This window comes from Prinia subflava, chromosome 3, assembly GCF_021018805.1.
Source record: "Prinia subflava isolate CZ2003 ecotype Zambia chromosome 3, Cam_Psub_1.2, whole genome shotgun sequence".
NCBI lineage: Eukaryota > Metazoa > Chordata > Aves > Passeriformes > Cisticolidae > Prinia > Prinia subflava.
Genome location: NC_086249.1, coordinates 34952636 through 34980582, shown reverse-complemented (window position 1 = coordinate 34980582; position 27947 = coordinate 34952636). Strand labels below are relative to the sequence as shown.

At 42.7% G+C, this 27947-nt stretch overlaps 2 protein-coding genes across 3 annotated transcripts; both read left to right on the top strand.

The window, feature by feature from the left end:
- Nucleotides 1-11: 11 nt before the first annotated feature.
- On the top strand, nucleotides 12-5698 carry GJB2 (gap junction protein beta 2). The gene is made up of 2 exons (XM_063393516.1): nucleotides 12-181; nucleotides 2393-5698. The coding sequence occupies exon 2, from the start codon at nucleotides 2415-2417 to the stop codon at nucleotides 3090-3092; it is 678 nt and encodes a 225-aa protein (XP_063249586.1). The 5' UTR covers nucleotides 12-181; nucleotides 2393-2414; the 3' UTR covers nucleotides 3093-5698.
- Nucleotides 5699-14243: 8545 nt separating this feature from the next.
- Nucleotides 14244-27626, top strand: GJA3 (gap junction protein alpha 3). Of its 2 annotated transcripts, none has more exons than XR_010080011.1 (3): nucleotides 14244-14511; nucleotides 15928-16005; nucleotides 16215-16316. XR_010080011.1 is itself a non-coding variant. In XM_063394640.1 (3 exons), the coding sequence occupies exon 3, from the start codon at nucleotides 21014-21016 to the stop codon at nucleotides 22550-22552; it is 1539 nt and encodes a 512-aa protein (XP_063250710.1). In that variant the 5' UTR covers nucleotides 14244-14511; nucleotides 15928-16005; nucleotides 20997-21013; the 3' UTR covers nucleotides 22553-27626. The 2 variants fall into 2 exon arrangements, 1 of the variants encoding a protein (XP_063250710.1); XM_063394640.1 differs by lacking the exon at nucleotides 16215-16316 and adding an exon at nucleotides 20997-27626.
- Nucleotides 27627-27947: the final 321 nt, after the last annotated feature.

The window sequence follows — 27947 nt, the reverse complement described above, 5'->3', positions numbered from 1 at the left end:
AGCGGCGGCAGGTGAACGGGGGGGGACCTTAAAACTCGGGCCCGGAGAGTCTGGGGCTGCTCGCTGCACAGGCGCCCGCAGAGCTGCGAGCGGAGCAGCGCGGCGCGCCTGTCCGTCCCGCGTGTCCTGCCCAGCCGAGGGGCCGGAGCGGCTCCCGCGTGTTCCCGCCCGGCCGTGCCAGGTGAGGGGCCGGAGCGGCTCCCGCGTGCCGCAGCGGTGGGATGGGGATCGAGGTTGGGATTAGGCTGCGCGCCCCTCCGAGCGGGTGGCGATCCGTGTGCCAGAGGGCGGCTCGGGTCGGGGCCGTCCCGGCGGGTCTGGGGCAGCCTCGCCGCAGCCCGGACCGCGGGCAAGCCGTGCCTGGCGGGGGCTGTGAGCCGCCAGCCCGGGGGCGCTGAGCGAGGCTCGGACCGCGCCGCCCGTCCCGGGAGGAGCCGTCGGAGCTCGGAGCAAACGCGGTGTTTGCCGATGGGAGCGGACGGCAGTCCTGCCGCTTCCCTCCGCTGAAGGCTCGCACCGCGCGGGAACTCGGCGGGATAAAGGTCGGCGCGGCGGGAGGGAGAAGCTGGGATTGAGCTCCTAAGCCCAGAGTGGAGATTTGAAGGGGTTTTCAATAATGGTGTCTTGGCTGGCAAGTTGGGCGTCCGGGTAGATTGGCTCCCTAAAAGCCAATTGCAGTGTTTCAGTAGTGGCAGATGAGACGGAGAAGCTTTCCCCCCCGCCCCAACACTTGCAGCCTTGTTTCAGAACTGCAGTGTGAGACGGCACTCGGAACCCAGGCTGTTCAGCTCAGCCATATGCACTTCCCGGACTTTCCTTTAATTCTGATTAGCCTCTTGTGAAGGTTTCATTGAATTTATTTTAATGACTATGCGACAGACATGAGGAAACTCTTACCAGAATGATGCAGCTGTCTCATCATAGCCTGTAGGTTAGGTCAGTGTAAAATGTTGTATGAAATGGTGCCAGTTTCAGCAGAGACAAAGCGTGAGAAGTCTCAGGAATTCCAGCCATCTTCTCAGAGTTGTTTTATTTTTTGCCTTACCCAATTTCACCTTTCCGCATCGTAGTAAATCTGACCTCTCCCTCTTGCCTCCAGGCTTGTCCGTACAAGCTGGGCCCTCATACCAAGGGTATGTGCTGGGGCACGTTTGTCCTTTGGTTTGGATGTAACTACACCAGGGTAAAAAGTTCTCTTTTTTTTCCCCCAGTCTGCTGTGTGAGAATGAGAGATTTTTGTAAACTTTTGCCAGTGTTGCATTGCAAGGCGCCACACACACGCCACACACACTCCCCACAGCACGCAGCCAGCACCAAGAGGAGATTGAGCTCTTATCCATGGCTTGTGTGGCTCTCCAGTCTAGCCTTGAGAGATGATGGACCAGCTATGCAGGTTCCCAGCTCGGGTTTCAAAGTGTTCTGTCCACTTCAGTGACAGTTTCCAAATGACTGCAATCAGTGAAAGCTGAGCCCTGAGACTGAAGTTGAACTTCAGCAAAACTTACTTTCAAAAGGGCAAAGAGTGTGGATTTTAGTTTTTAAGAATAGGAGGAAAGCTGAAATGGAGCTTCTCTGATGTTTGACTTCTGTATTCTGATGGAGTGTGATAGCATCTAGAAAATCAACATAAACTCTTTAGCTGAGGGCTTTTTCTTCTCAACTCTGTGACCCTGCTTGCCTCCTTTTTTGGATGACATAGCAATGAATGTGGAAGGGCAGGCTCTGCTCTGCCTTTGCCTGCTTGTTTGAGCTCTATAAGCATGCAGCCCTGACAGAGCTGGCTTGAGGCTTCTCACCAAATTCAAACGTTGTACTTTTGAGATTAAGGGCCTTGTCTGAGCTGGAACAGAAAGCCTTGGAGGCCTGCTGGGGGTGCCTGGGTGGAGGAAGGACTTCCGCTGAACAAGGCCGAGTAGTACCTCTGGGACAAAGAAAGCAACTCAGCCTTCTAGGACTATGTGTTGGCAAAGGAATCCAGTAAAGAATGCTAGAGAAGTCTCTACTTGGTCTAGATGTGGCTTAACTCATGCAGGGATAATTTCTATTGCTTTGGGAAGTACACTGAAAGGCAAAATGCTGACCAGAGTCAACCACAGAAAGGGAAGGAGAGCATAGAGGAAGTACAGAGGAACTGTATTAAGATGTACTTGTTTCCTGCCCAAAGCCTTGTTGAGAAATATACTGAGGTATGCTTGACCCATCATAAACTGATGGAAGGAGAGAGTTTAATAAGTTGTTTGAATCCATAATCATACAGGTGACATGAATGAAAGTGACTTACACTTGCCTATGCCTCTGGAGAGACTGTTAGGAAGTTCTCATTTTCACAGTTCTAGAGTTGATTTTTCACATTTTGAAAAGTTACCATTGTGTGTATTTTGTCATCCTGCAGGTAAAAGGACACAGAAAAGAAGATGGACTGGGGAACTCTGCAGGCTGTCTTAGGAGGTGTAAATAAGCACTCCACCAGTATCGGGAAGATATGGCTCACAGTCCTCTTCATCTTCCGTATCATGATCCTGGTTGTGGCTGCAGAGAGGGTCTGGGGAGATGAACAACAAGATTTTGTCTGCAACACGCTTCAGCCTGGCTGCAGAAATGTTTGCTATGATCACTTTTTCCCCATCTCTCACATCAGACTCTGGGCCCTGCAGCTGATCTTTGTCTCCACACCTGCACTGCTGGTGGCCATGCACGTGGCTTACACTAGGCATGAGAAGAAAAGGCGGTTCAGAAATGGTGAGAAAATTGATATTGAAGAGCTAAAAAATGCAAAGATTCACATCCGGGGCCCCTTGTGGTGGACGTACACCAGCAGCATCTTCTTCAGACTGGTCTTTGAGGCCATCTTCATGTACGTGTTCTATTACATGTACGATGGCTACCAGATGCCCCGCCTGGTGAAGTGCAGCGCTTGGCCCTGCCCCAACACCGTGGATTGTTTTGTGTCTCGGCCCACTGAGAAAACCACCTTTACTATTTTCATGCTTGCTGTATCTGGGATCTGCATGATGTTGAATCTGGCTGAGTTGTGCTACCTAGTGATAAAAATTTGCATGAAAGAATCCAGGAAGACAACAGCTTTGAAATAAGTCCCCAGTTTTTCAGGATTTACTGGCTCCCCATTTCCCTTCAACTTTCTTAGGTGTAAGAAAACAATAAACACTTTTTTCACACTCAAGGAAAAGCATAAAAAATCAATGTTCTTTTGTGTTTTAAAACTGATAGCCTCTCTGGGAAGCTGATGCTGAAGCAGGTTTTAAAGATCGTAAGCTAATTCAGTATTCCTGCATCCACAGTTAGAGAGAGCGGCCTTCTGGAACCAGCTTCTCCAAGTATTCCTACTGCTGAGATCCTATTGTTGGGATAGTTAGCTCTTCAAACAGTGGGAGTGGAAAGGACCAGAGAGGGTGCCCAGAGGAGATCCAGGAATCACAAACGCACTGTGTTGGCCCAGAGGCAAAACACTATCAAGGGTTTTTGGTTAAAAGTGGGGTAAAGGATTTTTTGGGGTACATCACAGCTTTTGAGAAGGAAGAAGACAGGGAGGTGATTGTGTTTATATTACGTGTCCTCTCTAAGTAATCTGGAGAGCAAGAAAATGATGTAGGAACACAGATACTCTGGCAGTGCATCAGCTTTGCTGGGAACCAGCATATTTTTTTTCTTGTCTTCTTACCTGCACTGAGAAGCATTTCCTTAAGGGTTAGAGGTGGCCAGTCTCAACTGCCTGAGAACGCCATTAGGTCAATGCTGCCTCCCCATAGTCACAGAGACTACAGCAGTGGGAGGAGTAAAGTTCATTTTTCATTCTCTTGATCAGAAGAAAAATGGACTGTCACCTCTGAGAGGGTGGAGGCAGTATTGTCTTCCTCCTTCTCTTGTTCTCCCCTAGTATGTTGTGAAGAATCTCAGTACAGTAGACTTTATCTGATAAAGAGATGTTTTACCACCTGACTGTTCCTCACTCAGCTGTATACTTCTAAAACTCTTTTTTTTCAATAAAACCCAAGAAAAAGTGCCTTTTTTTTTGTTCTGTTGGTTATCCAAAAGAAGTGCTTCAACTTTCAGCATGATATCCAGTGCTCCTTCCCTTGCTCCATTTTTTTCTATCTAGCCTGCACAGCTTTTCTTCATAAAACCTTCTCCCTATCTGAGGTACCTTTCAAATGAGTTGAGCAAACCACTCCCAGTCTCTCTGACATTCCACATTGTAAGATTAAATCACCATTCCTTTTCTTAAGAGTTGGTCTAGCAGGAATTACAGACAGCTTGCAGAGCTAAATTAGCAAAGGGACCCAATCAGAAATGAGGAGGAACTTGATATTTTGCTTGAAGTTCACACTGCTGTGCTGTAAATTCTATATCACTAATTTGAAGTACTTATTTGAGTCAGTCTAGTCTTGTCTCAAAGTAGTCTCAAAAGATGTTTTATGCCTGTAATGCGCAGCATATGGCACTTAGGGCAACACAGTTTGTCTTCCAAGTGCCTGCCCCTTGAACCCACTTCTGGCTGTTTCTCCTCCTTAGCTTTAATAACTGGCTTTTCCTCAAAATGAATGAGTGCGGTCTCAGCTTCTGTATTTGCATTCATCTTTTACTGTTCATTTAAATTTCTCATTGTTGGAGTAAACAAAGCTGCATGAATTAAGACCCATGACCCTTCACTGTGCACTGAGAGTGGAGCATAAACAGGCTTCCCTTGCTTGTGAGCTACATCCAGTGTTACAACTTGACTTCAGATGGAAATCTGTCATCTAAGAGGGAAGCAAGAAAACCATAAAATCACCATCCTAAGAACTATGAAAAAAAAGGGTCATTCATAATGAGCTGGACTGGAAACTTGGACTCTGAAAACATCCTTAATTCAACTTCAAAGAACACAGTTTGGCATGTATCAGGTTTACACTTGATAGAGTTCCTGCCTTATTCCATGTACAAGTACAAAGAGAGCAAACTAGTCCCAATGCTCTAGTATTACATTTCTTATGTAACAAGATTTGGGTTTTTTTCTGAAATTATAATTAAAGCACTTTTGTGGTGTCTGTTTTCTGTACTACTTGTACATGCTGAGTGTTACTTAATCTGTCTAATGAAAATCTGTTTACCGTAATGGAAAATGCATGCACCAATACTATACTCAATAGCCAAGGGCTGGTGTAAGGGTTTGAGCCTTCTGCTGCAGTTTGGTGTTTCCATTGGTTACACTGCCTGTCACCCCGAGGCTTCCTGAGCTCATAGTGGAAGGTCACATATGTGCTCCACTGGAAATCTAATATGCTGCTTAAGAAAGCTTTGCAGCTGGAAAAGGCCAGTGATAAACTTAACCAGCTCCATAGGGAAGGAGTTTTTTTCACCGCCTACCTTTGAATTTAGCTGGAACTTGGAATGAGACACACCAAAACTGTTAACACTCACACTATGAAGTTATCTTCAACTAGCAGTTTGGCAACCAGATTATCAGACAGGAAAAAAAAGATAGAACTGGGGAAATTGTTTGGATGTAGCCAAGAGAGGGCTTTGATCCAGAACTGCAGCATCAGGTAATGATAGCTCTGAGATCTGTGTATTTTTAATTTGACTGAATAGCTGCTTTGTATGTGACAAAAAATCAGATGCTTTATAGGAACATGGGAACTGCACCTATTTCTACATATGTTGCATTGCATAGCTGACCCTCTACAGATGGATTTCATACAGATTAAAGCATTGCTCAGCTGAAATTGTGTGTGTTTTTTCCTGAAATGCACTAGTAGTGTCTGCATTTCCGGTACTTGGTTCCTAGGCTTTCCTCAGAGTAAAGATTGCAAAGCATGTTGAAAACTTAAGCAGCAAATCTGAGGCCATGACTGTAAAAGAGGCTGATTCCTCATTGTTCAGTGTCCAGCGGAGCTAGGACATAAAGTGTCTAACAATGTGGTATCAGAACTGGAAAGTGTAGGAATGGGACTGGCTGAAATTATTCTTTGACTGAAATTTCTAGGGAAAATCACCATTGACTCAATCAGGTTAAACTTCCATTCAAAACCTTGAAACCAAAACTACAAACGTTTGTCAGAAGAGTAAGGAGATGAGGGGGAGCAAACTTCATTGGTAACTCATGGATCCAGACCGAGAAAAAAGTCCTAACTACCTTGGGAGAAAGACTGTTTTAAAAGGAAATCAGAACTATGGATCTCCTGTATTTATGACTTCTGGATATAGAATTATCTTCATTTAAGGTTTTGTTAGACAAAAAACCCCCAAAGCTTTCTGTTGTTTACAGTTATTATAAGCCAACCTGCTAAGTTATTTTATATCTGATAGGACAAATATAAAAGACAAATCATATGGCCCATACAGAAAAGTGCAATCCTGTACTATGGAGGTTAAATTCAAAACAGCAACTCTGTTAAAAGCTGCTTTATTTTGTAAAAAATGTACTGCAGCAGTAAGGAACAGCTAAGAACACTTTGCTAGAAACTAAACTTGGTGAAAATTAATCTTTTTTTTTTTCCTCTAATTATAATTTCCTTACCTGAAAATTAGGCTAATGGAGTTTACCCCCCACAACAAAATCACACTCAAAAGAATTGTACTGTATTTTTCTTCACCTGTTCTGATATTCAGGACAGCCTACTACCCTGACAGTTAATTACAGGGTAATTTGATTTTTCACCATCTTATTATCTACACAGTCATTTGAACTTGTTTGCAGACAGTGGCAAGAGTAATGGTAGCTATCTGAAGCCTAATGAGCTAAGACTAATGGTAATGACTTTCAAGATAGTTCAGAAGGTACCTACACTTTTGTCCCCATCTGACCAACCTAGCTTGTCATTGTCATTTTGTCTTACAGATTATATTTCTCTTCTATAAAGCTGGCTCAGCTTTGACTTGGCTATTTTCCATACAAAGTTTCCTAGCTGCCAAAAGGAAGTCTATAAGCTAGGAATAAGCTTGGAAATGCATTGATCTTTAATTTGGAAGGCCCAGATTGAGGAAATGTCACATCTCAGACTCTCCATCTCTGAGAACATTCCTTGCTATGGTTGGTCCCCCATCCTACCATGGATTTAAGTGTCAGAATTGGTCACATTGCATTTACCTTCTGCCTTTTTCTGACAGTTTGATCACTGCCACTAACTCAGAGATTATTTCACATCTATCTGCTCTATGTATTTGAACAGCCAAATCCATTGTATTTGAATTAGCCATCCACTAAAAACATCCTCTCCAAGAATACCACCAGGTTGACAGATGCTTGCCTAAGTCTTTGTGGTAAAGGAGTGATACAGCATCAGTGTGATGTACAGTTTAGGGAAGTATGTTTTCAGTGAACTGAGAACTTGTAGACTTGAGCCATGAATGACTGCAGGTTGTAGATGAATGTTTTGAACAGCAGCATATATTTTGTGTGCTGCTAAAAACCAGCATTTCAGTCATAGCCTGTCACAGCCCCCAGGAAAAGGAATACTGTAGTGTGTGGTGCAGACACACCAGTCTGAAGTGCAAGGCATTTTTCAATAGATAAGCTGTGCTGGGCAGGTTTACTTGCTTATGCAAGATGTGTATTTTCTGTTGGCTTGGCAATTATGGCAATTTAGACACATCATCTGGGAAAGACAGTAGCAGCTTCAAAGCTGTGTAAGTTGAGATAATAAAATAGGGTTTAAAAGTGATCTGTGGATAATTTTCTGTGGAGCTTCAATCCTTATGGCAACATATAAAAACTCCTCCCACATTTCTCAGCAATCCACACATTAGCAGGAGGAATGCTGCACTTCTGTTGTGATGACTGGAAAACTTGATATCTGTTTGGTATCCAACTATCAACATTTCCTTTGTCACAAGACTTCTTTCACTTGATTTGAAAGTATAATGGCAGTCCTGGTGCACAGAGTCAACCCTGACTCTCATTCTTCCCGAGTTTTCTCAACTGAAAGATAAAGGTGACAGCTGCGTCATGCTCACAGGGTCAGAAGAGTTTAATCAAGCACTGTTTGTTAAGATCATTGCAACAGATGCCAGGAAAAATATAATTATTGTGTGATAAAGATTTCAAACCTATTGTATGTTTCATCATTAGTGTAATGTCTGCTCACAGTTTGTCATGTCCCTGCCCTAGGTATTGCATCCTTTCCAAGGACTGAGTGTTTAATATACAGTTTAAACAGCTTCCACAGTCTGTCCAGCAGAGATTAAAAAACCCCAGTCTATTCCTTTACACACACACACATACACACACACGTGCACAAAGAGACAGAGCAGCAAACGAAATAATTCCCTTATTGTTATCTGATGGAAGACTGAATGAGACATTGCAACATGGTTTTGTCAGGCATAATTTCTGCCTATGTCATGATAGAAGCTTTTGTCTATTGCAGTAAAATAGTTATTAATGACTCATTGTCAGAGCCATCAGGATCCACCAAATGGGATAAACTGTATGCAGCTGGGAGGAGCTGCAGGTACACGGAAAGATAAGCTTAGGGTTTAGTAAGATCTTTTATCACCGGGAGAAATGGTTTAACAGTAGCAATGTTAGAAGGTAGGAAGGTCTAAGTGCTTCTATTGTGAAACATGAAGCACTTGCAAAACTGTCAGATGGAGACCTGTTCTGAAGCAAAGAACAGTTTTGAAAGAAGAGCTGGAGTTTGTGGAAGATCATCCGTGAAACATTACACAATAACGTGATGGACTTGAAAAAACATCATGCTGGTATGCATTCAAGGTTTGTCAAAACCAGGATGTTTGAAATCATGTTTTCAGTCTTGTTAGCACCCAAAAGTCTATTTGCCAGCGCAGGGTTTATCCAGGATGATCTCTGTCAACCTGGTTCCTTTGCGATTTTGGCAATTGTAATAAGACATTGGTGTGCTATAGTATGTTCCACCTAACTAGGTATATGAGGTGGTATTGTGAGTAAATAAAATTCCAATTAAAGTAAGTGAAATTGGTGATGGAATTTTTTTTCTCTCAGCACAGTTTGTAAAAAGCTCCTTATGCTTCGGTTGTGTGTCTCTCTGAACAGGCATTTGTCCAAACAGGAGAACGACAGAAACCCAGATCACTGTTCAGTTTTGATCACTGTTCAGTTGTGCTGCCCATTTTACTGTATGTGCAAACATTGGTGGAGTTCACTGAAGCCTGGTCTGCAGCCAGGAGATTATTTCCCACCAATAGCATGCCATTTTGTGCTATCAATTTCTTTAATTCCAAAGGCAGACCATCACATCATGCAGCAGTTTGAATTTTATAGAGGCATTTTCCCTCACATAATAGTGTTTTTTCTATTTTAAAGCAAGATGCCTATTGCTGTTCCTTTCTGTGGAAGGTAGGAATTATTGGAGGCCTTTGCAAATTCATCATGCATGACACCCAGGTATATTCCTGGTAAAACATACAGTATTTGCTCTCATGAACACAATGAAAAAGAACATCCTTGTTTAGAAGCCTTGGTTGTGGTTTGGCACAATGAATTGCCCACTGGCAATACTAGTTTAGGCATTAACACTGATGTCATTCCTTCCTGCTCTTTCTTATCCTGTCTATCTCCCTCCCACCTAATTCAACACAGTGCCTCCAACTCCAGGACCTGCACTGAGCAACACAGTTGTTTGCACAGCTGTCCTCAGCACTGGACTAGCCCACTGTTTTAGCTGATGAAGAAACAAATATTTTGCTTTGCTGAATTGTTTTTCAGATGGATTAATTCCTTGATCTTCATTACAGGGAGGCCATATGAACTTCCACACTGACAAAACTGTGGGGCAGTAGGCCACGATGTTGGGCAAGAAGAGCTGCAGGGAGTGAGTGGAAGGTGTGGAGGGAATGGCAACATGAAGTTTATTTGCTGCTACACGTGCTGCAATTTCAAACCACAGCCTCTGGCTGTGTTTTCCCGAGTGACTGCTACAAAAAGTCAAAAATCTTGAGTGCCTTTTCTCCCTTGCTGCTGTACCCTTCCGAGGTCCGTATTCCTCTCTACTGTCTCTGCTTCTCAGCTACTGGCCATCTTCTTCCTTGCTCCAACACAATCTGTCCTTAACTTTTGTATGAGTTGATTTAACTCACTAACTCAGCAGTGAACTAGTTGAACTCTGCATTTTAAATTTGTTATCTTCAGCTCAGCTTTCTGCCAGATTTCTTGTTGTGGCAGGAATCAATGTATTTCAAACACCAATATTTTTATTTCATATTTCTGCCTGTAGTGTCAGAAAAAAAATAGCATCACACCATGACAGAATGACAGCAGGCATAATTCCTCTTAGGATTCTGCATGACCTAGGTCTCTCTTGATTCTTCCTCCTAACAGATGCCTGGTTTGTACAGGCATCTTCCTCTGCTACATCTTACATGGAGCATTTGATTCCATGAAGATGAATGGAAAGCATCTTGCTGTTCCATATCCCAGAATATTCAGGTTTATGTTGTTGTTCTTATTGTTGTTGTAGTATTGGGAGACTTGCCATGTTTCCAAAGGAAAGAACCAGAAAGGACCAGATGAAGCTGGTTCTAGTGGGTGAAACACCAGCCTAGAGTCCCAGTGCTATTCTCAGAGCCATATAACCTAGGATGAGATATTGAGTCTTCCTGTGCCTCCATTCCTACAAACTAGAACTCGCAGTGTCATTCTACAAAACTAGAAATAATACTTCCTGACACCAGTTCTTATGCTGCCTTCTCTGATGTGCCTAGCAGTAGTGCTGTACAGAACACTAATCACTCACTGGTACAATAATAAAAATTAGTATATAATATGAGATCAAAGTACAACTTCAGTCTTTTTATTGTCATGTTATTTATTATTTAATGAATTCTGAAGTCCTTCTATTCATCCATGTAGAAAACAACTAGATATTTTAATCCTCCTTGCTTCAAGCTGTGCCGCTGGAGGCAGCAGTACCCTTTCCCGGAATTTAAATATCTTTAGTGCCATCTTCTGTAGGGCAGTGGCATGTCAAGCGCAATTCTCTTTACTGACATACCGTCAGTGCCACAATGAGCTGAACTGAATGCGTTCGTAGCTCTTTTTTTTTGTCTGACTGTGTGGACAAAACTGCTGCCAGCGCTGCCGAGCCATGTGTCACTCTGGCATGGCTCATGACTGAAGACATGTACCACAGTTTAGGGCTCTTTCCACCAGACCGTGCTTGGATGCACAGTTACATAAGAGTGATCCACTTCTGTACTTCAAAATAGATGTATAAATTAGAAATAGCAAGGGGTAAAACACTGTTTTAGATCAATATTGATCTGAAAAATCTGTTTTTCTTCTTGAGCAGCAGCTCAGGTTCAGATTAAGATCAATCAAGAAATATCTCCTTATTTTATGAGATCTTTTTATCATTTCATAAAGCTTGGTGTCTATTTTTTATTTTCTTTCCATGTACCTTGTCATGAAAACCTGAGTCATCTAATCTTAAAAGTACCTGCCTAACTGCTCTGTCTCTTCACTTTGTTTCTGTGCCAGCCAAATCATGTACTGCTAAATGTCTGTCTATATGTGGAGTAGGGGTTGTCACCTGTGTGGAGGCTTGGATGCAAGACAAAAGACTGTACTAAAGAAGATAATTAATCCCTCTCTGGAGACATTCAAAACCCAGCTGGACACATTCCTGTGTAACCTGCTGTAGGTGCCCCTGCCTTAGCAAGGATGTTGGACTGGATGATCTCCAGAGGTCCCTTCAACCTTAACCATTCTGTCATTTTGTGTTAATTAAAGGAAGGCTGAAAATTTTGTAAGTGTGCATTTTAATGTAAAAATTTAAATGTCACTTTAAGCTGTGTGTTGCTGTCTAGTGTTAATGCCAACCTTTTAAACATAATGAGAGCTATGGTTGGATGGTTCTTCCAGGGAAATCCTTCTGTCAGAAAGTCCACATGAAAAGACACCTTTGAACACCAGTAACTAAATCTGAACCTATTTTCTTTCTGAATAAACTCCTCAGAGAGACAAATCCTACTTTTTTCTATTTACCCCTTGTCTGGCTACAGATCCTCCTGTTCTAGTATATGACTAATAAGTCATATGTCCTCAACATGCTTGGGCTTTCACCAGTACATAATTGGTTCTCCACCTCTAAAAATGCATCCTTCAAGTTTTCCCCATGGATTTTCCATCCTTGCCTGTCCCGTTTTTACAAATGATCCAGAGGGTTTTGCTGACAGACCAAACCTCTTCTTCTATGAATCCTGAAGGGAATTCTTGGAAAGGAAATTGTTAGCTGATGGGTGTAGTCCCATGGCAGGCAGGCACTGCATCAGCTTCTCCTAGTTTGAAAAGTAAAGGATTCTATCAAAAAACCTTCTGTAGCACTATTAAAAGGATGCTCTAGAATCTCACTGCCCTCCTGAGTAAGAATATTTTTCTTAAAAAAGCAGGTGTCAAGGCCTGTTTGTAGAGATAGTGGGAAATACCACTTGAAACTTCCAGAGAGTGAAAAAAGCCATCAGAGAAACACCAAGTGCTTCAGGCTATTAAAATTTATGAGCTGAGAGACTTAACTGCATGAGGAAAGTTTTAATGTTAGGAGTTACTGTGGCTGCTGGGATTCCATCCTGTACCCTAACACAGCCTCTCATGCCCCAGTGCTTCAGGATCAACCCTGTGGTACACTTACAATCATGGCAGCACTGTGTTTCAGATATATCACCCATCTCTGAACAGTCATTTGTTCTTGTGCCACCTCTAGTGCTCAGGATCTTCCTCTCTAGTGCTTTCAGCTGAAATATTTATAGGGACCAGTCAAGCAGTGCAAGAATACTACAAGAACATGAGCATGGTCAGATTCAGATTCTCAACAGTTCTCTGCTACACACAGCTCCTCAAAGTGTCTCAAAATTTCTATTGGATTTTTTTACTAAATAAAGCCTTGGGAATGACTGGTGTGCTTCTGTTTCCAGCTCTTTGTAGAGCAGCTATTAAGAGAAACTCATATGTTACTGTTGAAGAGTTGTTGAGTCATCCTACCACTTTAAGTCATTCTTTCATAGAACCAAAGGATGGTTTGGGTTGGAAGGAACCTTAAAGATCATCTAGTTCCAACTCCCCCAGCCAAGGGCAGGGACACCTTCTACTAGACCATGTTGCTCAAAGCCCCATCCAACCTTGCCTTAAACACTTCTGGGATGGGGCATCTGCAACTTACCTGGGCAACCTGTTCCCATGACTCACCACCATCCCACTAAAGACGTTCTTCCTACAATCTAATCTAAATCTACCCCTTTTCAGTTTTGAGGCATTCCCCCTTGTCCAGTCACTACATGCCCTTGTAACTAGTTCCTCTCTGGCTTTTTTGTAGGCCTCTTTAGGAACTGGAAGGCTGCTGTGTGGTCACCTTAGACCTTTTTCTCCAGGCTGAACAGCCCCAACTCTCTCAGCCTGTCTTCAGAGCCCTGATCATCTTCATAGCCTTCCTCTGGACTCACTCCAACAGATCCACATCCTTCTTACAGTGGGGGCCCCTTGAGTTGGATGCAGCAGTCCAGGTGGGGTCCTGTGAGAGCGGAATAGCAGGGTACAACCACCTCACTCGACCTTTGAGCAGAACCACCTCCCACTCTGCTTTAGATGCTGCCCAGGCTGTGTGGCTGTTTTCCTTTCCCTGGGGCAACGCTACAGAACACAAGCCTAACTGAAATATAGGCGATAGTAATATTTTTGAGAACTTATGCTGAAAATGTCAAGAGCTACTTTTACATAATAACTTCCAGAACAGTGACAACCGATCTCTGGTTTTGAGGGATTTTGTTTTTTCTTCTTCCCAAAGTTCTGTGCTCAACAGCTTGACAGCTGATCCTGACTAAGGAAGGGTCTGAGGGAAAGAAAAAAGGGGCTGGCAGCCCTTTGGGGCTCTTCATGCAAGATACACAGGCACCACCAGCAAGGTTCATCTGCTCTCGGAAAGAAACCCCTCGCTCTGGTGACGAAGTTGTTGGGTTGTTTTGGCGGGGTTTTATTGCCCTTTTGCTCAGGTGTCTCTGACACCCGACGGACGCAGGCCCGTGCCTTCGGCGGCCGGGGCGAGGCGCCCTCTGAGCGTGGCCGGGGCCCCGGCGGGGCGGGGAGGGGCTTCTCACGCTTCTATCCTCAGCGGGAAAGAAGCCCTTTTATTTCCCAGGAAATCCCGCCGAGGTGGGATGGGTCATCCGCACAGTGACAAACATTTTAACCTGCAGGGAGACAATCCGCTGGGAGCCTCCCGGGCGAAGGGAAAGGCTGCGGGCCCGTCCCGTGTGCAGCCGCGGCCGGAGGCGGGCAGGGGAGGGCAGAGGGAGGGCCGGGTGCCCGCTGCCTGCGGGGCGGCCGCCAGAGGTGCCGGCGCCGGGCGGGCAGCAGCAGGCAGGGCCAGGGCACGGCGCTGGGCTCCGGGCGCCGCCCGCCCCGCCCCGCCGCTTCTGCCACAGCCCAGCGAAGTTTGGGGGCGCCTCTGCGTCCCGCTTAAGCGACCTGTGCGCCTTCTCCGCCCGGACTCTTCCCAACGAGTCGCGCCTTGGCTGCTGTAAAAAGCCTTCCTCCCGCCAAGCGTAAGTAGAGCGCCCCTGGGCAGCGCCCTCGGCCCCGGGCAGGGACGCGCCGCCGGCACAGGGCCCCGGCCGCGGGCGGGCTCCCGCCCCAGCGCCCTCGGCCTCTGCCCGCCGGCCGAGTCCCCCGGCCGTGGGACGGGCGCCAGGGAGGGGCAGGGCGGGGCCGAGCCTGCTCATCCTACCGAGGAGGAGTCGTGGCAGGGGCCCCGCTGCTCTGAGTACCTTCCCGAGGGGCCCTGGCGGGTCCCTGTGTTCCTGCCCCACCGAGGGAGCCGTGTGCAGGCAGCGGCGCTCGCAGGTGGGACGGTAACTGAGCCTGGTGTGGCAGGGAGAAGTGTCCAGTCCTCACCGAATACCTCAGAAGATGCAGCGGAGCACAAAGCAACAAGTATTAATATCCAGGATGGTTGTGTAGGGACGTGTAATATCTTCCTTAAAAGTTGCCACTAACATGCGAACATTGATGTGCATTTCAAGCCAGTTTTGTACTTCGAGTAAAGTTAAGTCTTAAATACAAAGCAGAGGCAGAATTTCTTTCAACTTCATAAATGGTGCCTCACAGAATGAAGGAGTTCACGAGCATAACCCGGGATGGTTCCGGGGTTCCTTGAGGTGAGCTCTGCGTTATCTGGCCCGTATCACTTTCTGCTGATAGTGGGGAAAGCGGCCGGGTGCCTGCCTGCATTGACCGCACTGTTACCTCACTCTGTTCACATCTCTGGTCTGAGAGTTGTCAAAACAAGCAGTTACTCACTTGTTCACTTAGGACTCACAAGTGATGCAAAGTATTGAGATGAATAAATATTCTCAGGAAGGTATGAAGCTTGATGAAGTAAATATTTGCCAGTGTTATAAGCAAAAAAGTTGTTTCATTTGTGTCTTTTTTTTTTTTCCCTGTAGGCAAAAGATATTTGAGTTCATTGCTGACTCACTGAAGAAATCATACAAGCCTAGCATGTTACTAGAAATTCTTAGTGTGTTAGGTCTTTAAAACACTGACACAGATACGAAGAATTAATTGAACTGAGTAGTCAGAGATACTAGAGTTATATACCTCTTTTAGTTAAAGGGAAATAAGAGAATGCTACTGGAACATTTTAGAATTAAACTAGAAAAAAGTTTCCGTAGTATGAAGGTGTACTTTAAGGACTTTGAACAGGGTCTCCCTTGCAGTTCCTTTAACTTGCCTGAAGTCCTCTCAGACAGATACTCAAACGCTGGAGTCCTTGCTTCTCTGCAGTGAAAAGGGGTCTTGAGTCTCTGAATGGCATAAGGGCTCATCTTTGCTTTGTATGTGTGGGGCGGGGGGCGGGACACTCCTCACGGTGCAGTTTGTAGATCTGTGTGGCTGATGGTGCGTGGGCACCTGACAGCTCTGTCTCATTCATTCTCTCTCTTCACTCACTCGGGATGTAGGACTGTTGCCCTCATGCTCCACGGCTGTTCCGCAGTCTCCCGGTAGCTCCACACCCTTCACACCTTTCGGCTGTACTGGTAAGTCACTGTCTTTTCCTTCTGTGTAGAGCTCTAAGATGGCATTTGAGTATTCTAGGGGAGAAAAGGGGTTGCTTTCTGTTCCTGTTTTCCTCCTGTGGCTAATGAATCAGGGCAGGGGTTCCAGCAGGGAAGAGGAGTTTAAAACGTGGGCTGTAGCTCTCCTCCTGGGCTCAGCCCTGCACTCCTCACGCTTTTCCTTTACTCAGGCCAAACTTTCACTCAGAGGTCAAGTGGAGTCAAGAAGAAGTCAAAAGAAGTTTTGCCTGGGATTTAAGGAGGAGGCTCCATAGCAGTAAAGTAAGTTCAAGGTAATAACAAGTTCAGTTAAGGAATTAATTTTTAGCAAATGTTTAAAATACAGTGAGAGTGGTGATACATGTGTCTGAAAGTATGACACTGGGAGCATGAAGAAAGGTATTTTTCAAATCCTCATTTAAACAAGTTTATAAAATGAACTATGAAACCTCTGTTGTGATTTATGAAACACCATTGTGTTGTGTATATATATGTACATGGCCAAATACCATTAAGTTTCACTGGAAACCACAGTAGCTCATTCTGTGCCTGCACATATGCCAGTTTGTCTGGAATTACATGGTCACACTGCAGACTTTCTGCAGGATGACTGCTTTGGTCTGATTTAAATCAGCAGAGTTAAGAACCTGATAGTGGTGGAGATGCCTGATTGTTTGGTGTAAAAAAAAATTTGCAAGTTGTTTTATCAGCTTTTTTTGTCATACTGCTTTATAAATTAGAGATAATTTTGAAGAAAAAATCAAAATCCCAAGTTTTTAGACTGTCACAAGAAATTAAAGGAAATGTGGACTGAATTTAAGAAATTGTATTCAGATAAGGAGATCTGTTAAGTTTCTAAATATTTGTTATGGGACATTTTTTGGATGCACCAGTATAATGAAATCATAAATACATCAAATGTCATAATCTGGTAATGTATGTAATACAGCTGTGTACTTACTTGTGTGCATATGTGTATATAAATACATAAATATGTACATGTTTGAGTAAATTTGTAAATAATAAAATGTCAGATAAAATGTCAGATTTTCCACACCTGTGTGCACATAGTGATGAACCTTTTCATCACCAGAACTAAAAATAACTGGAAAGTTTGTCAATGCTGCATTATAATTCTTCTTCTTCTGCAGAGGGATAGATATGACATTGCAGCTTCTAAAATTTATTCTTGCTTGCTTGTTCTCTTTGTTACAAGCAAAGTGTGTTTGTTCATTACTAAACTAGTAATTAATAACTAAATTATTAATTACTAAACTAGTAATTAATAACACAACATTGATTCTTAAATGCCATGCCAATTTTTATGAATGTCCATTTTTCAGTGTGTTCTCAAAGGAATGATTTTCCAAAACAAGAAATACAATACAATAAAATACACCAAATAAAACAAGACTCCCAGTTCTTATTAAATGATACAAAGGTTCATGAAGTCCTTGCTTTTCATACTGTTGAATTAGATTGTTTTCTGGGACAGATTCTCTGTCATTCCCTTGTGGGTATTCATGGACACCATGAAATGCAGATAAAGATGTTTCATTTCTTAATCTGCTTTTTTTTTTCCAAGCACAGAAAGAAAAAATGTCTCCTTTCACAATCCATATTGAAGATTAGGTCTTAACAGTTGCCTGTCTCTGTAGCACTGAAATACTAATACTAATAGTATACTGCTGAATTTTATGTAATACTACAAAAGCAAGTTTGGGATTATTCTCAGCTAAAATATTGAGTTGTGGCTGTTTAAATTTAGACATAGATATTGTTGAACTCAATAGGGAAAACTCAAATATTCTCTGAGCTTTGTGAACCTTCTGTTTTCATTTAATGTAATTTAATAATGATTTGTATCAAGACACCCCTTTGTAGTTGTTGCTGTGATTTTTGAATGAGTTTCGTTTGCCTTAAGAATTGCTCACTGAAGAATGTATTGACATTGAAGAAAGACACAGGACCTGGATTTCTGGGAACTCTCCAGCCAGTGGAGATATGTAACTTTGCATTGCCCTTGGAAATTATGTCCTTCCAGTATTTATTCAATATGGACAGTGCACATTTGTGGTGAAGGCAGCAGTTGCTGCGATTCATACTGAGATGTACACTGAGATTTTTCACCTCTGTGCAGTCAAGATGCTGTGAAGTATCTGCTCATGGCTTAAACACTCTCTTGGTGTGCAGGAGGAATTTGCACACTCTAATACACAGAAATAAATATTTTGACTAATGTAAGCTCTGAAATAGCTTTTTTATGTGTATCTTCTGAGATGTGCATTGTGTCATGTCTTTGGTGTCCTGAATTAGCTCAGCCTGGGCATTGCTGACCCGTAGTAAAAAGAAAAAAAAATTTGGAGATTGGAGAATGACTAAGCTAGATGGATTTATTATTTGTCATCTTTAAGTTCTAAAAAATGTTACTGTTCTTCTCTTAATCTCTAGATAAATCCTCAGAAAAGCACAAATTACCCTGTTTTCATTACAGACATCATCACCTGCTCATTATTACCTTAGCTGCCTATTTTGTTTGATCTGGTTGGAAAATAAAGAGTGAGGCAGAGAGTATTGAACTGAGAGGCACAGAATAATGTAAAGAATAGCAGATACAGGAAATACTGAACCTGGGTTTATGCTAAACTTCTTTAACCCATCGAATATCACATTATTTATTTTGCTTTTTCTACATTTTCCCACTCATAATGACAACATTCCCAAACAGTTTAGTTCTGTCCAAAAGCTGGAACTAACCCGGGTATATCTTGAAGTGATTTTGAGTAAAAAAAAAGGTATAAAATTAATTCATTATTGCCATAAAAATTATTATTTGTCAAGATTAAAATTACTTAACCATCTAAAAGATTTTAAAACTTATGAAATTAAGATGGATGATTAAATTTTAAAGTAATATAAACATACTAAATTAAGACTATAAAATGCTATAACAAAATGTATTCAGCTTTGGGCTACTGTCTTAAGAGGAGAAAAAATACATTCTTCAAAAAGAAACAATATATTTTAAAAAAATGTTTCAGGACAGGGAACATACATACACAAAATCAGTATTTTGTTGTTAGTAGTAGTTTATCATGTTAGTAGTAGTATGTTTATCATGTTATGCTGGAAAAAGAATTGATTTATATTAAAGGGAATGGGTTTTTTAAAAATATCAAAGATGTATTTTTAGGGGGAGTTTTTGTTAAATTAACTTCATGTGATAAAAAATTAATTAATACACCAGAATTTATAGAACTGCAAAATACTAATGGGTGTGTTATTGCTTTTTGTGTGAAGCATACTACTCTGCAGTCACAGGTATTTCATTGCCTCACAGTAAAGTCAAGTTGTAAAAAAATACCTTAAATAAATTTAATTCCTTTAGTTCCCTTAACTAAAAGCCTGAAAGAAGTTCAGGACAGACTTTGGAAATACTTCTTTTGGAAAAACAGTGACATAATTGCTGGAAATTACACTCATATAATGATGAGAATAGTACACTTTGTCAGTGGTAAATTCCTAGCTGTAGTGATGAACACTTTTTTTCTTGGGAATTATAAGACACCCAGGTGTTTGGATAAGAAATATAAGCACAGTAAGATGTAATTAAGTTATATATTAAAAATATTGTAAGATTTTTAAACAAGAAGATAATTAGTTTTCTAATAGTGGGGTTTTTTTGTATGCAAATTGTTAAATCTGAGTTACAATTATGATACAACTATTTCTGAAGACATTGAAGTTAGCTGAAAGCAAATTTTTTTAAATTTTCTTTTTAGTTGAAGGTTGACATATAAAATATAGAAGTGAGTTTATTAGGGCAATGAAATGTACTCCTTACATATATTCCAATATTCTTACATATATAATCCAGTTATGAACAGGCCAAGAATAACAGAAGTGATACCAGGAGGTTTCTCTTGTTTCTCAGTTGGAGGAAGCTTGTGAGGAATCTGATATTTAAAAAATCTTCCACTTTAAGCCTTTCCAAATCAGCAATTGTGTCTCTGCCTAGAACTGGACATGGGGGGCCCATCATATATGAATTGGTGGAAACTGCTGAGAATATATGCAAGTTGTTTGTCACAGAAGTAAGGTTATAAAAAACCAGATTTTTTTTTCCAGGAAAATCTGTGTATGTAGTTGCTGAAATGACCTTGAGTTTGTTGTTTTGGTTTTTGTTTTGTTTTGTTTTAATGATGTTGCAGTAAGTGTGGGTCAGTAACACCAACTGCCAGGACAGTAGGGGAAATGGCATAAAAACTTTTTCACCATTCCTCTCAGAATTTGTCATTCTTCCTAATATTTCAAATTACTAAAATGTCTGGTTCTTTTTAGAAATAAACAAATTTGAACATGATTAGGCTTTGAGAACATGCTTGCTGAGTTGTAAAGATTCCAACATTCAACTGTGAATGCCGTAGGTTTTGAGTAATTCTTTTTCTGTGTTTGTACAGTTTGAAAATAGCAGACCTATTACTAACTTCCTGATCACTGGAGTAAATAAGTTCTGATAACAGTAAAATTATTAGAGTTAGGCAAACTTTGCATCACACTCTGAATACCAGTGCAGTTGCATAAATAGTAGGATTATTCTCTTTAACTGATCTGATTTCTACCTGTTCTTTTCTAAATATAAGCAGGAGCAGTTCTGAGAGCCATCTCAGACAGAGGAAACAGAAATTACGTTTTTTAAAATATTTAAATCTTGTAGAAATTCTAACTTACGAATTCTTCTTCCCAGTTGTGTGTAGCACTTAAGCCTGTATGGGCTCTGTGAGAGCATTAAACTTGCCGAAGCCCTGGGTTCTGTGGGCCCAGGGTTATCTAGTTCTTAATGTATATGTGCAATATTCTGCAAAAGCAAGTGCCCTTAAGAAATATAATTTGTCAAGGATCAATCTGTTCTGCCCCAGCGTTGTGTAATTATGTTTTACATTGCTCTAATTGCTCTGATGTTCTTGTTGTAGGTTAGAAATCTGAAACAATGGGTGACTGGAGCTTTCTGGGGAGACTGTTAGAGAATGCACAGGAGCACTCCACGGTTATTGGCAAGGTTTGGCTGACAGTACTGTTTATCTTCAGGATCCTGGTGCTGGGGGCTGCTGCTGAGGAGGTCTGGGGAGACGAGCAGTCGGACTTTACATGCAACACTCAGCAACCTGGGTGCGAAAATGTTTGCTATGACAAAGCCTTCCCCATTTCTCACATCCGCTTCTGGGTGCTGCAGATCATTTTTGTCTCCACTCCGACCCTCATCTACCTGGGCCATGTCCTGCACATTGTACGCATGGAGGAGAAGAGGAAAGAGAAAGAGGAGCTGAAAAAAAAGGGAAGCAGCAAAGATGGCAACTACCCAGTAGCAGCAGCATCTGGCAGTGGTGGTGGAGGAGGCAGCAATAACGCCAAAGATCAATCTATTGTCAAAAGGGGGAAAGAGAAGCTCCCAATCCGTGATGAACGTGGTAGAATCCGTATGGGGGGTGCCTTGCTCCGTACCTATGTCTTCAATATCATATTCAAGACACTCTTTGAGGTGGGCTTCATTGTGGGCCAGTACTTCCTATATGGCTTCGAGCTAAAGCCAGTCTACCAGTGCAGCCGCTCACCTTGCCCACACACTGTGGACTGCTTCATCTCGAGGCCCACTGAGAAGACCATCTTCATCATCTTCATGCTGGTGGTGGCCTCAGTCTCCCTGCTGCTGAACATGCTTGAGATATATCACTTGGGGTGGAAGAAGCTTAAGCAGGGCATGACAAGCCAGTACATCCTAGAGATGCCAGTCGCAACAATGACACCAGTTATGGTAACGGGGGAGTCCAAACCTGTTTCCCTGCCGCCGCCAGCACCTCCCGTGGTGGTCACGGCTGCCACGCCGGCCGCTGTTCTGCCTGACACCCGTGCTGTCACACCGCTGCTGGCCCCAGTGACCATGGCGTCGTACTACGCTACAGCTGCTCCGAGACCACGGCCTCCCTCCAACACGACGTCCATGGCAAGCTACCCTGCTGCTCCACAAGTTCCTGAGGAGAAACACCGTGCTGTGACTCCCACACCCATCTCCACTCCCGTCACCATCCCGACCCCCATCCCCACGCCCACGCCGGCCGTCATCAACTACTTCAACAGCAGCAGCCGTGCCCTGACATCCGAGCAGAACTGGGTCAACATGGCCGCCGAGCACCAGGGGAAGGTTTCCTCCAGCTCAGCTGGTTCCTCTACCCCCAGCAGCGTCCGGCATCCCCTTCCTGAGCAGGAAGAGCCGCTGGAGCAGCTGCTCCCACCCCCGGCGGTGCTGCCCATTGCCGCGGCCAACAGCGGCAGCAGCACCAGCCTGAGCGGGGCGAGCGGCAGCAGGTGGGATGAGGCGGGCGAGGCGGAGCGGCCGGGCGCGCGGCCCGTCTCGGCCGCATGCACCACGGTGGAGATGCACGAGCCGCCGCTGCTGGTCGACGCGCGGCGCCTGAGCAGGGCCAGTAAGTCGAGCAGCTGCAGAGCCCGGTCTGACGACCTGGCCGTGTAAGGCGGCGGCCCCTGCTCGGGGCAGCAGGCGGTGGAAGGCGCAGCGGGCAGGGGAGCTGCCCGGGGAGGCCAGGCCTGGCGTGGGTGAGAAGGCCTGGGCTTCAAACTTAGACGCTTGCTGTTTTTGCACTCTGTGAGTTGTAGTGGGGAAAGTTATCGGCATTTTCTAATAGGTCAGGGGTGACCGAAGCGTGGCCCATGGGCCGGGGGACCGCTTTCCTTCATGTTCGCGGCAGATCCCTCAAGGGTGGCCGTAGGGGAGGCCTGCACAGATAACAGGTGGCGATGGTAGCTGGTCGTGTGCCCTGAGGCTGACTTTCATCCGAGAAAAATGTTAATATCCCTAGTGCCCGTGCACCTGGCTGTCATCTACCTCTTGCCCTTGCCTTCACTTCAGCTCTTTCCCTGAAGCTCTGCATGAGCAGATGCCATGACTTACTTTCTTCCTCTTAAACCTTACGTAGCCCTGTGGCCAACGTCAAGGTGGTACACTGCCTGTTGGCACCTGTTGTGTCTACGGACCAACTTGCCTTATTAAAGGGAACTCAGTTTCTTCCATATAACATGACTTAACAAAGCCTTTGTGCTCATGGCAAGTCACCAATGCGGTCCTCAGCCAGGCAAAGTTTAGGGAACCCCTGGAATAGAGTTTTGAGGTTCTTTTTTCCATAATTTTTTTTTACTCTTGACCTGTTAGGAAGTGTTCGGTTTGACCTTCTATCCAGTGTTTGGCAACCATGATCACACCGTGTTTATAAGCCTGCAAATATGTTTGAGCATGTTTGACTATAATTTTAGCTGGCTTCTAAAATTGCTTACAGGAGGACAGGAATTCAAACCACACCAAATCATTACACAGAACAATTTCTCTTCAGAAAGCAAGGATTATGATTTCAATACACTGTGGCCCCATACATTGCCCGTGGACAAACAATTAGGATAAAGTACAGCTCTGCATTTTAGACTATTAGATATCAGCTTAAGTTTGTGGGAAAAATGCTTTTTAGAAGGAAACTTGAGTGCTTATTTTTAAGTATTTGAACATTTTGAGAATAATCTGTAGGTTTAAAGTTACTTGACTGTGTACTTAATAATTTTAGTTTGATCTTTGATCTTACAAGAAAATGTGAGAGAAACTGACTAATGGTGAAATTCCCAAAGCAACATTATTTCCTGCTGTGTACCCTTTAACATCAATTTGTGGTGTCTTTAGGTCAGTGAAAACAAACTTAGATAATCATGTATTGCAGCAAAGATGGCTAAAGTATCTGGGCAACGTGGTAGATGAAAGGTCTATCCTGATCCGACTGAAGTCGCTTTCAGAATTTCCATTCAGTTTAACAAGGAGCAAGATTTGGGAATAGAGGCCCTATTCAAGCAAGACTAACATTCACGTGAAGTTTTGAGAGCCAGAAGAAATTTAGATTTTGAGCCTTAGAAAAGACATTGAAATCCTGCTTTTGAATAATGTGTGTGTCCCTCAAAAATGGGTGAAGGAAAGTACTGGGTTTTTTTTCCTAAGGTGCGGCTTTCCTTTCAACTGGCCATCCTTTATTCCCTCCTTAACAAGATGTTAGAATTCTGCATGCCTGAATAGGCTCAGGAGAGTTTCGGTACACAAGGAATACAGAATTAGGCCCATCTTCTGTTCTAAGCAAAATCTAGAAGAACTAAAGCTTGGACTCAGTCCTGTTGCTGCTATAAATCAAACGTCCTGTAGCTGGAAAAGAGCAGTCAAACACACTGCGATAGCCCTTTGCATCTTCAGTGTTTGGCCTGGCAGTGCAGTCCTTACTCAGGCACAGCAGGGTCAGCCTGTAGCAAGCAGTTAACATTACCAGTTATTTCTGCTGTTGTATGTTTTCCTGATTGTGCTTATTTTATTCAACAGTCAAAATACATTCCCACCACTCAAGACTAAACATTTTCACTGCTTTCTGAGTAGTCACAAAGAACTTCTCATGATCAGAGGCACTGTACTGCAACCTTTGGGCGTGTTGTCTCATGATTTCCTTGTCCTGCTTGTGTTGAACCAGGTGAGGAAGAAGTCCTTCTGCTGCCATGGATCTTAAGGGCAGCCACTGCATTAAACGTCGATGTGTAGTAGTACAATAAAGATATTTATTGTTAGGTATTCAGCTTCAGGCATGCTCTCATGGATTTTCTGTGTTATAAGCCATTAAAACCCTTTCTGCGCGAAAACTAAAAGCCAAGTTCTGCTTTCTGCTGTATCCATGCAACTATGCTGAACATGGACTAAAGTTGATGAAGTTGCCTAGATGTAAACAAAGGCAGAGATTAAGATTCAAAATTTTTAGATTTGCTAGCATCTATAGTAGCAGTTTTGTAAATTTTGATAAATGCCAGTTAACTACATTGCTGAAATAATGCAATATATGCATCTCTGTATTTTAGTACATCGGAGTTTACGGGCTAATTTTCATTTGTTCTGTGCTTCTGAAGAATGAAGTCGAAATCTTTCTGGAGTGTATTTATATAAACCAGACCACCTGGAATGTGTGCATTTTTATATCACTTCCTGAGAGCAAAACTGATGTTGTTTGATGGGGCTCTGCATCTTGCAGCCCTTACTTTAGTACTACCCTCACAGAGTGTGTCCTGCAGGATTGCATCCGTATTGTATATAAAAAATAGTAAGAGAGAGATAGATTTAACTTAGGATCAACTTTGACCTAGGTTGGTCTTTTCAAGTTCATGTGTGTGGTTAGAGCTGGAGAAAGTTCAGATGCTGTTGTGGAATATATGGTATTTTCAGCCAGAGTAACTACTGGAAAGCTCTAAAAGATATTTTTCCTGTTAGGTGAAGCTCGGGGGGAGAAGTGTAACTCTATTGCAACCCCTAAGAGAAGTCTGAGAGAGCAGCCTCTGCATCCAGACAGCCCTGGCCTGAGAAAGCAAAGCTACAACTCACAGGTTGTGCTTTTATGATCAGCTTAAGTTCCATCACGTAACCATGCAGCGTCAAGCCTCTTCATTGCCTACAGTTTCATTTGGAGTCCAGTAACTGTTTCTTCATTTAAGCCCAGGTAACTGTTTTGGCAGAACTCCTCCTTAGTGCTTACAACTGCGTGTAGTTGCTGCATCACATCTGGATTCAGATTTGTTGAAAGAAAAATCTTACTAGTGTGGCCAATTTTGAGGACTTTAACCTTTACTCATGAATGATCACTGAACTCAACATCCTGTGAGTCAAGTGCCCAATTCTATGCAGAATTCCACAGTTCCAGAAAATATGTACAAACACCCACTGACTTGCAAAATAGAGTCTATTGGCAAAAATTATCTGCTGCTTTCTGAGTCATTGACTCTTTCACATCACTTAATTACAAAGTTCCATGGAACTGGTAGCAAATGATACCCTGACTTAGCCCGGTCGTATGGCTGTTCAAGCCACCATTCTGACAGACCTCAGGTGCACAGCTAAGGTGAAACCTGTAGGTAAGTTGTCACAAAAGCAGAAGTCAGAATCATGCGTGATATTAAGCAGACTGAAAAAAAAACCCACTAATTTTTGCTCTTTGAGTAGAATAATTGTGGGAAAACTTGTTCTCTCTCTTACTTGAAGTTAAAAATTATGCTGAGGTAAACTATGGAAAAGAAAACTGAAAAAAGATACTCTTTGAACAAGTTACCAGGTGTATGATGTACTACTCTCTTTGCAGTATATTTGTTGTTCAACAAGGCACTTAGGGCTAATTAAATGTCTGACATTTTGCAGCTCTTAAGATTATTTTCTGGTATGAGTACATAAGTGTAGGATCAGTAAAATGATAAAAGCAAGCTTTAAAAATCAGATCACTATTTAGGTCCTTTTTTGGTTGGCCATGGGACCAGCTCCTCAGCTGCTACAAACTGTTGTATTCTGCTGAGTTCATGTGGGTGACAGCAGTCTGCAGGAGCAGAGTGTTGAGCCCCCTGGTCTTTTTGTTTTATATAGACACTAACACCATGGATTGGAACAGGCTGGTGGGGTTTTTTTTAATTCCAAATGTTTTACTTTGATTTTTCTTGTGAAAAGTGTGCTCTTGTAATTTTGATTTTCTGAAGTTTACATTCAGTTTTTGATTTCGGATTGCACATTTGGATGAAATAAACTGCTTTCTAAGTTTACAGTTTTATAAGAAGTAAAAGAATGACTCTGCCAATGTATTAAACATGAGAGAAATGTCATACTGTAACACAGGAACTCTTCAGACATAAGGTAGTACCATTAAATTTAACCTGATTGCTGATGCATAGTATCAGCTTTCTCTATATAATTAAAATATGGGCATTGGATATGTAGGGAGTACACCATGGAAAAAATATTTTTCATCAAGAACTCAATTATTGCCAAATAAACTAAGGTTCACTATTGTTCATATGCCTTCCTGTGTGTTTAGAGCTTCAATGACAAAAATTAGCTGTGACATATGTCCTTTACAAGCTAAATTAACAGCCTGGTTTAAAATTCAAAACAAAGTACTTGTGAATAAACACTGCACTGTTACACTGTAGAAGATTTTACAAAAAATAAATATTTTGCATTCTAGCCAAAAATGTTTCTGAGCCTGCAAATACAATTTCATGCAAGTTATTTTAACTTCTGCAAATAAGATCATTGAGGGCAATGGGACTATTTGCATAAATTAAAAACACTGATGTGATAAAGAAATTGTAGATTTGCATTTTAAGTTTGCTGTAAGATGCCAATCTAATTCTAGAGTTTTCAGTTCTTGAAGAGTTATGCAAGATGTGTGAGCATATTTTAAGGTGGAGAGTACATTTCTATTTGCATTGCCACTGTTTCTCACAGTTAAAGGTTTCTAAAGCATAAGAAAGCTTACTCAGAACTTTCTTGTTGCTTTCTGGATGTTTGTCTTTTACATGATAGAATCTGACAAAAAGCAGAGCAAGTTTTCTGGGCAGTCAGGAACTTGTAGTAACAATAAAACCAGCAAACAGTTAAAAGTACTGTCTTCAGAGAAGTGCCTTGTATATTAAATTCTGTAAGAAGCAAGTTGATGTAAATGTTAATTTACCTCATATGTTTACAAAATTGTGACTAAATAAACTTTTTGTACCACAGCATTGTCTCTTCTAGATTAAATCTTTATGGTTGTGTAGATGGTCTTTTAAAATACTGATGTGACAGAACAGTTAGCTCCCTCCCCTTACACACACTGCTGCTTCCCTTCATCATGTGAAGTGCTCACTGAATTGCATCTCTTAGAAAACTGGATGCTGAAACCCGTCTCCATGCAGAACTCCCATGGCTTCAAAGGAAGTTCACAGTCCAGAAGACAGATGGGAACAGCACTCACTTGAGCATGTGCAAAAGTGAAGCACTGGCTACCTTGACATCAGGGGGAGGTCTGCTTCTGCCTTCTGCCAAA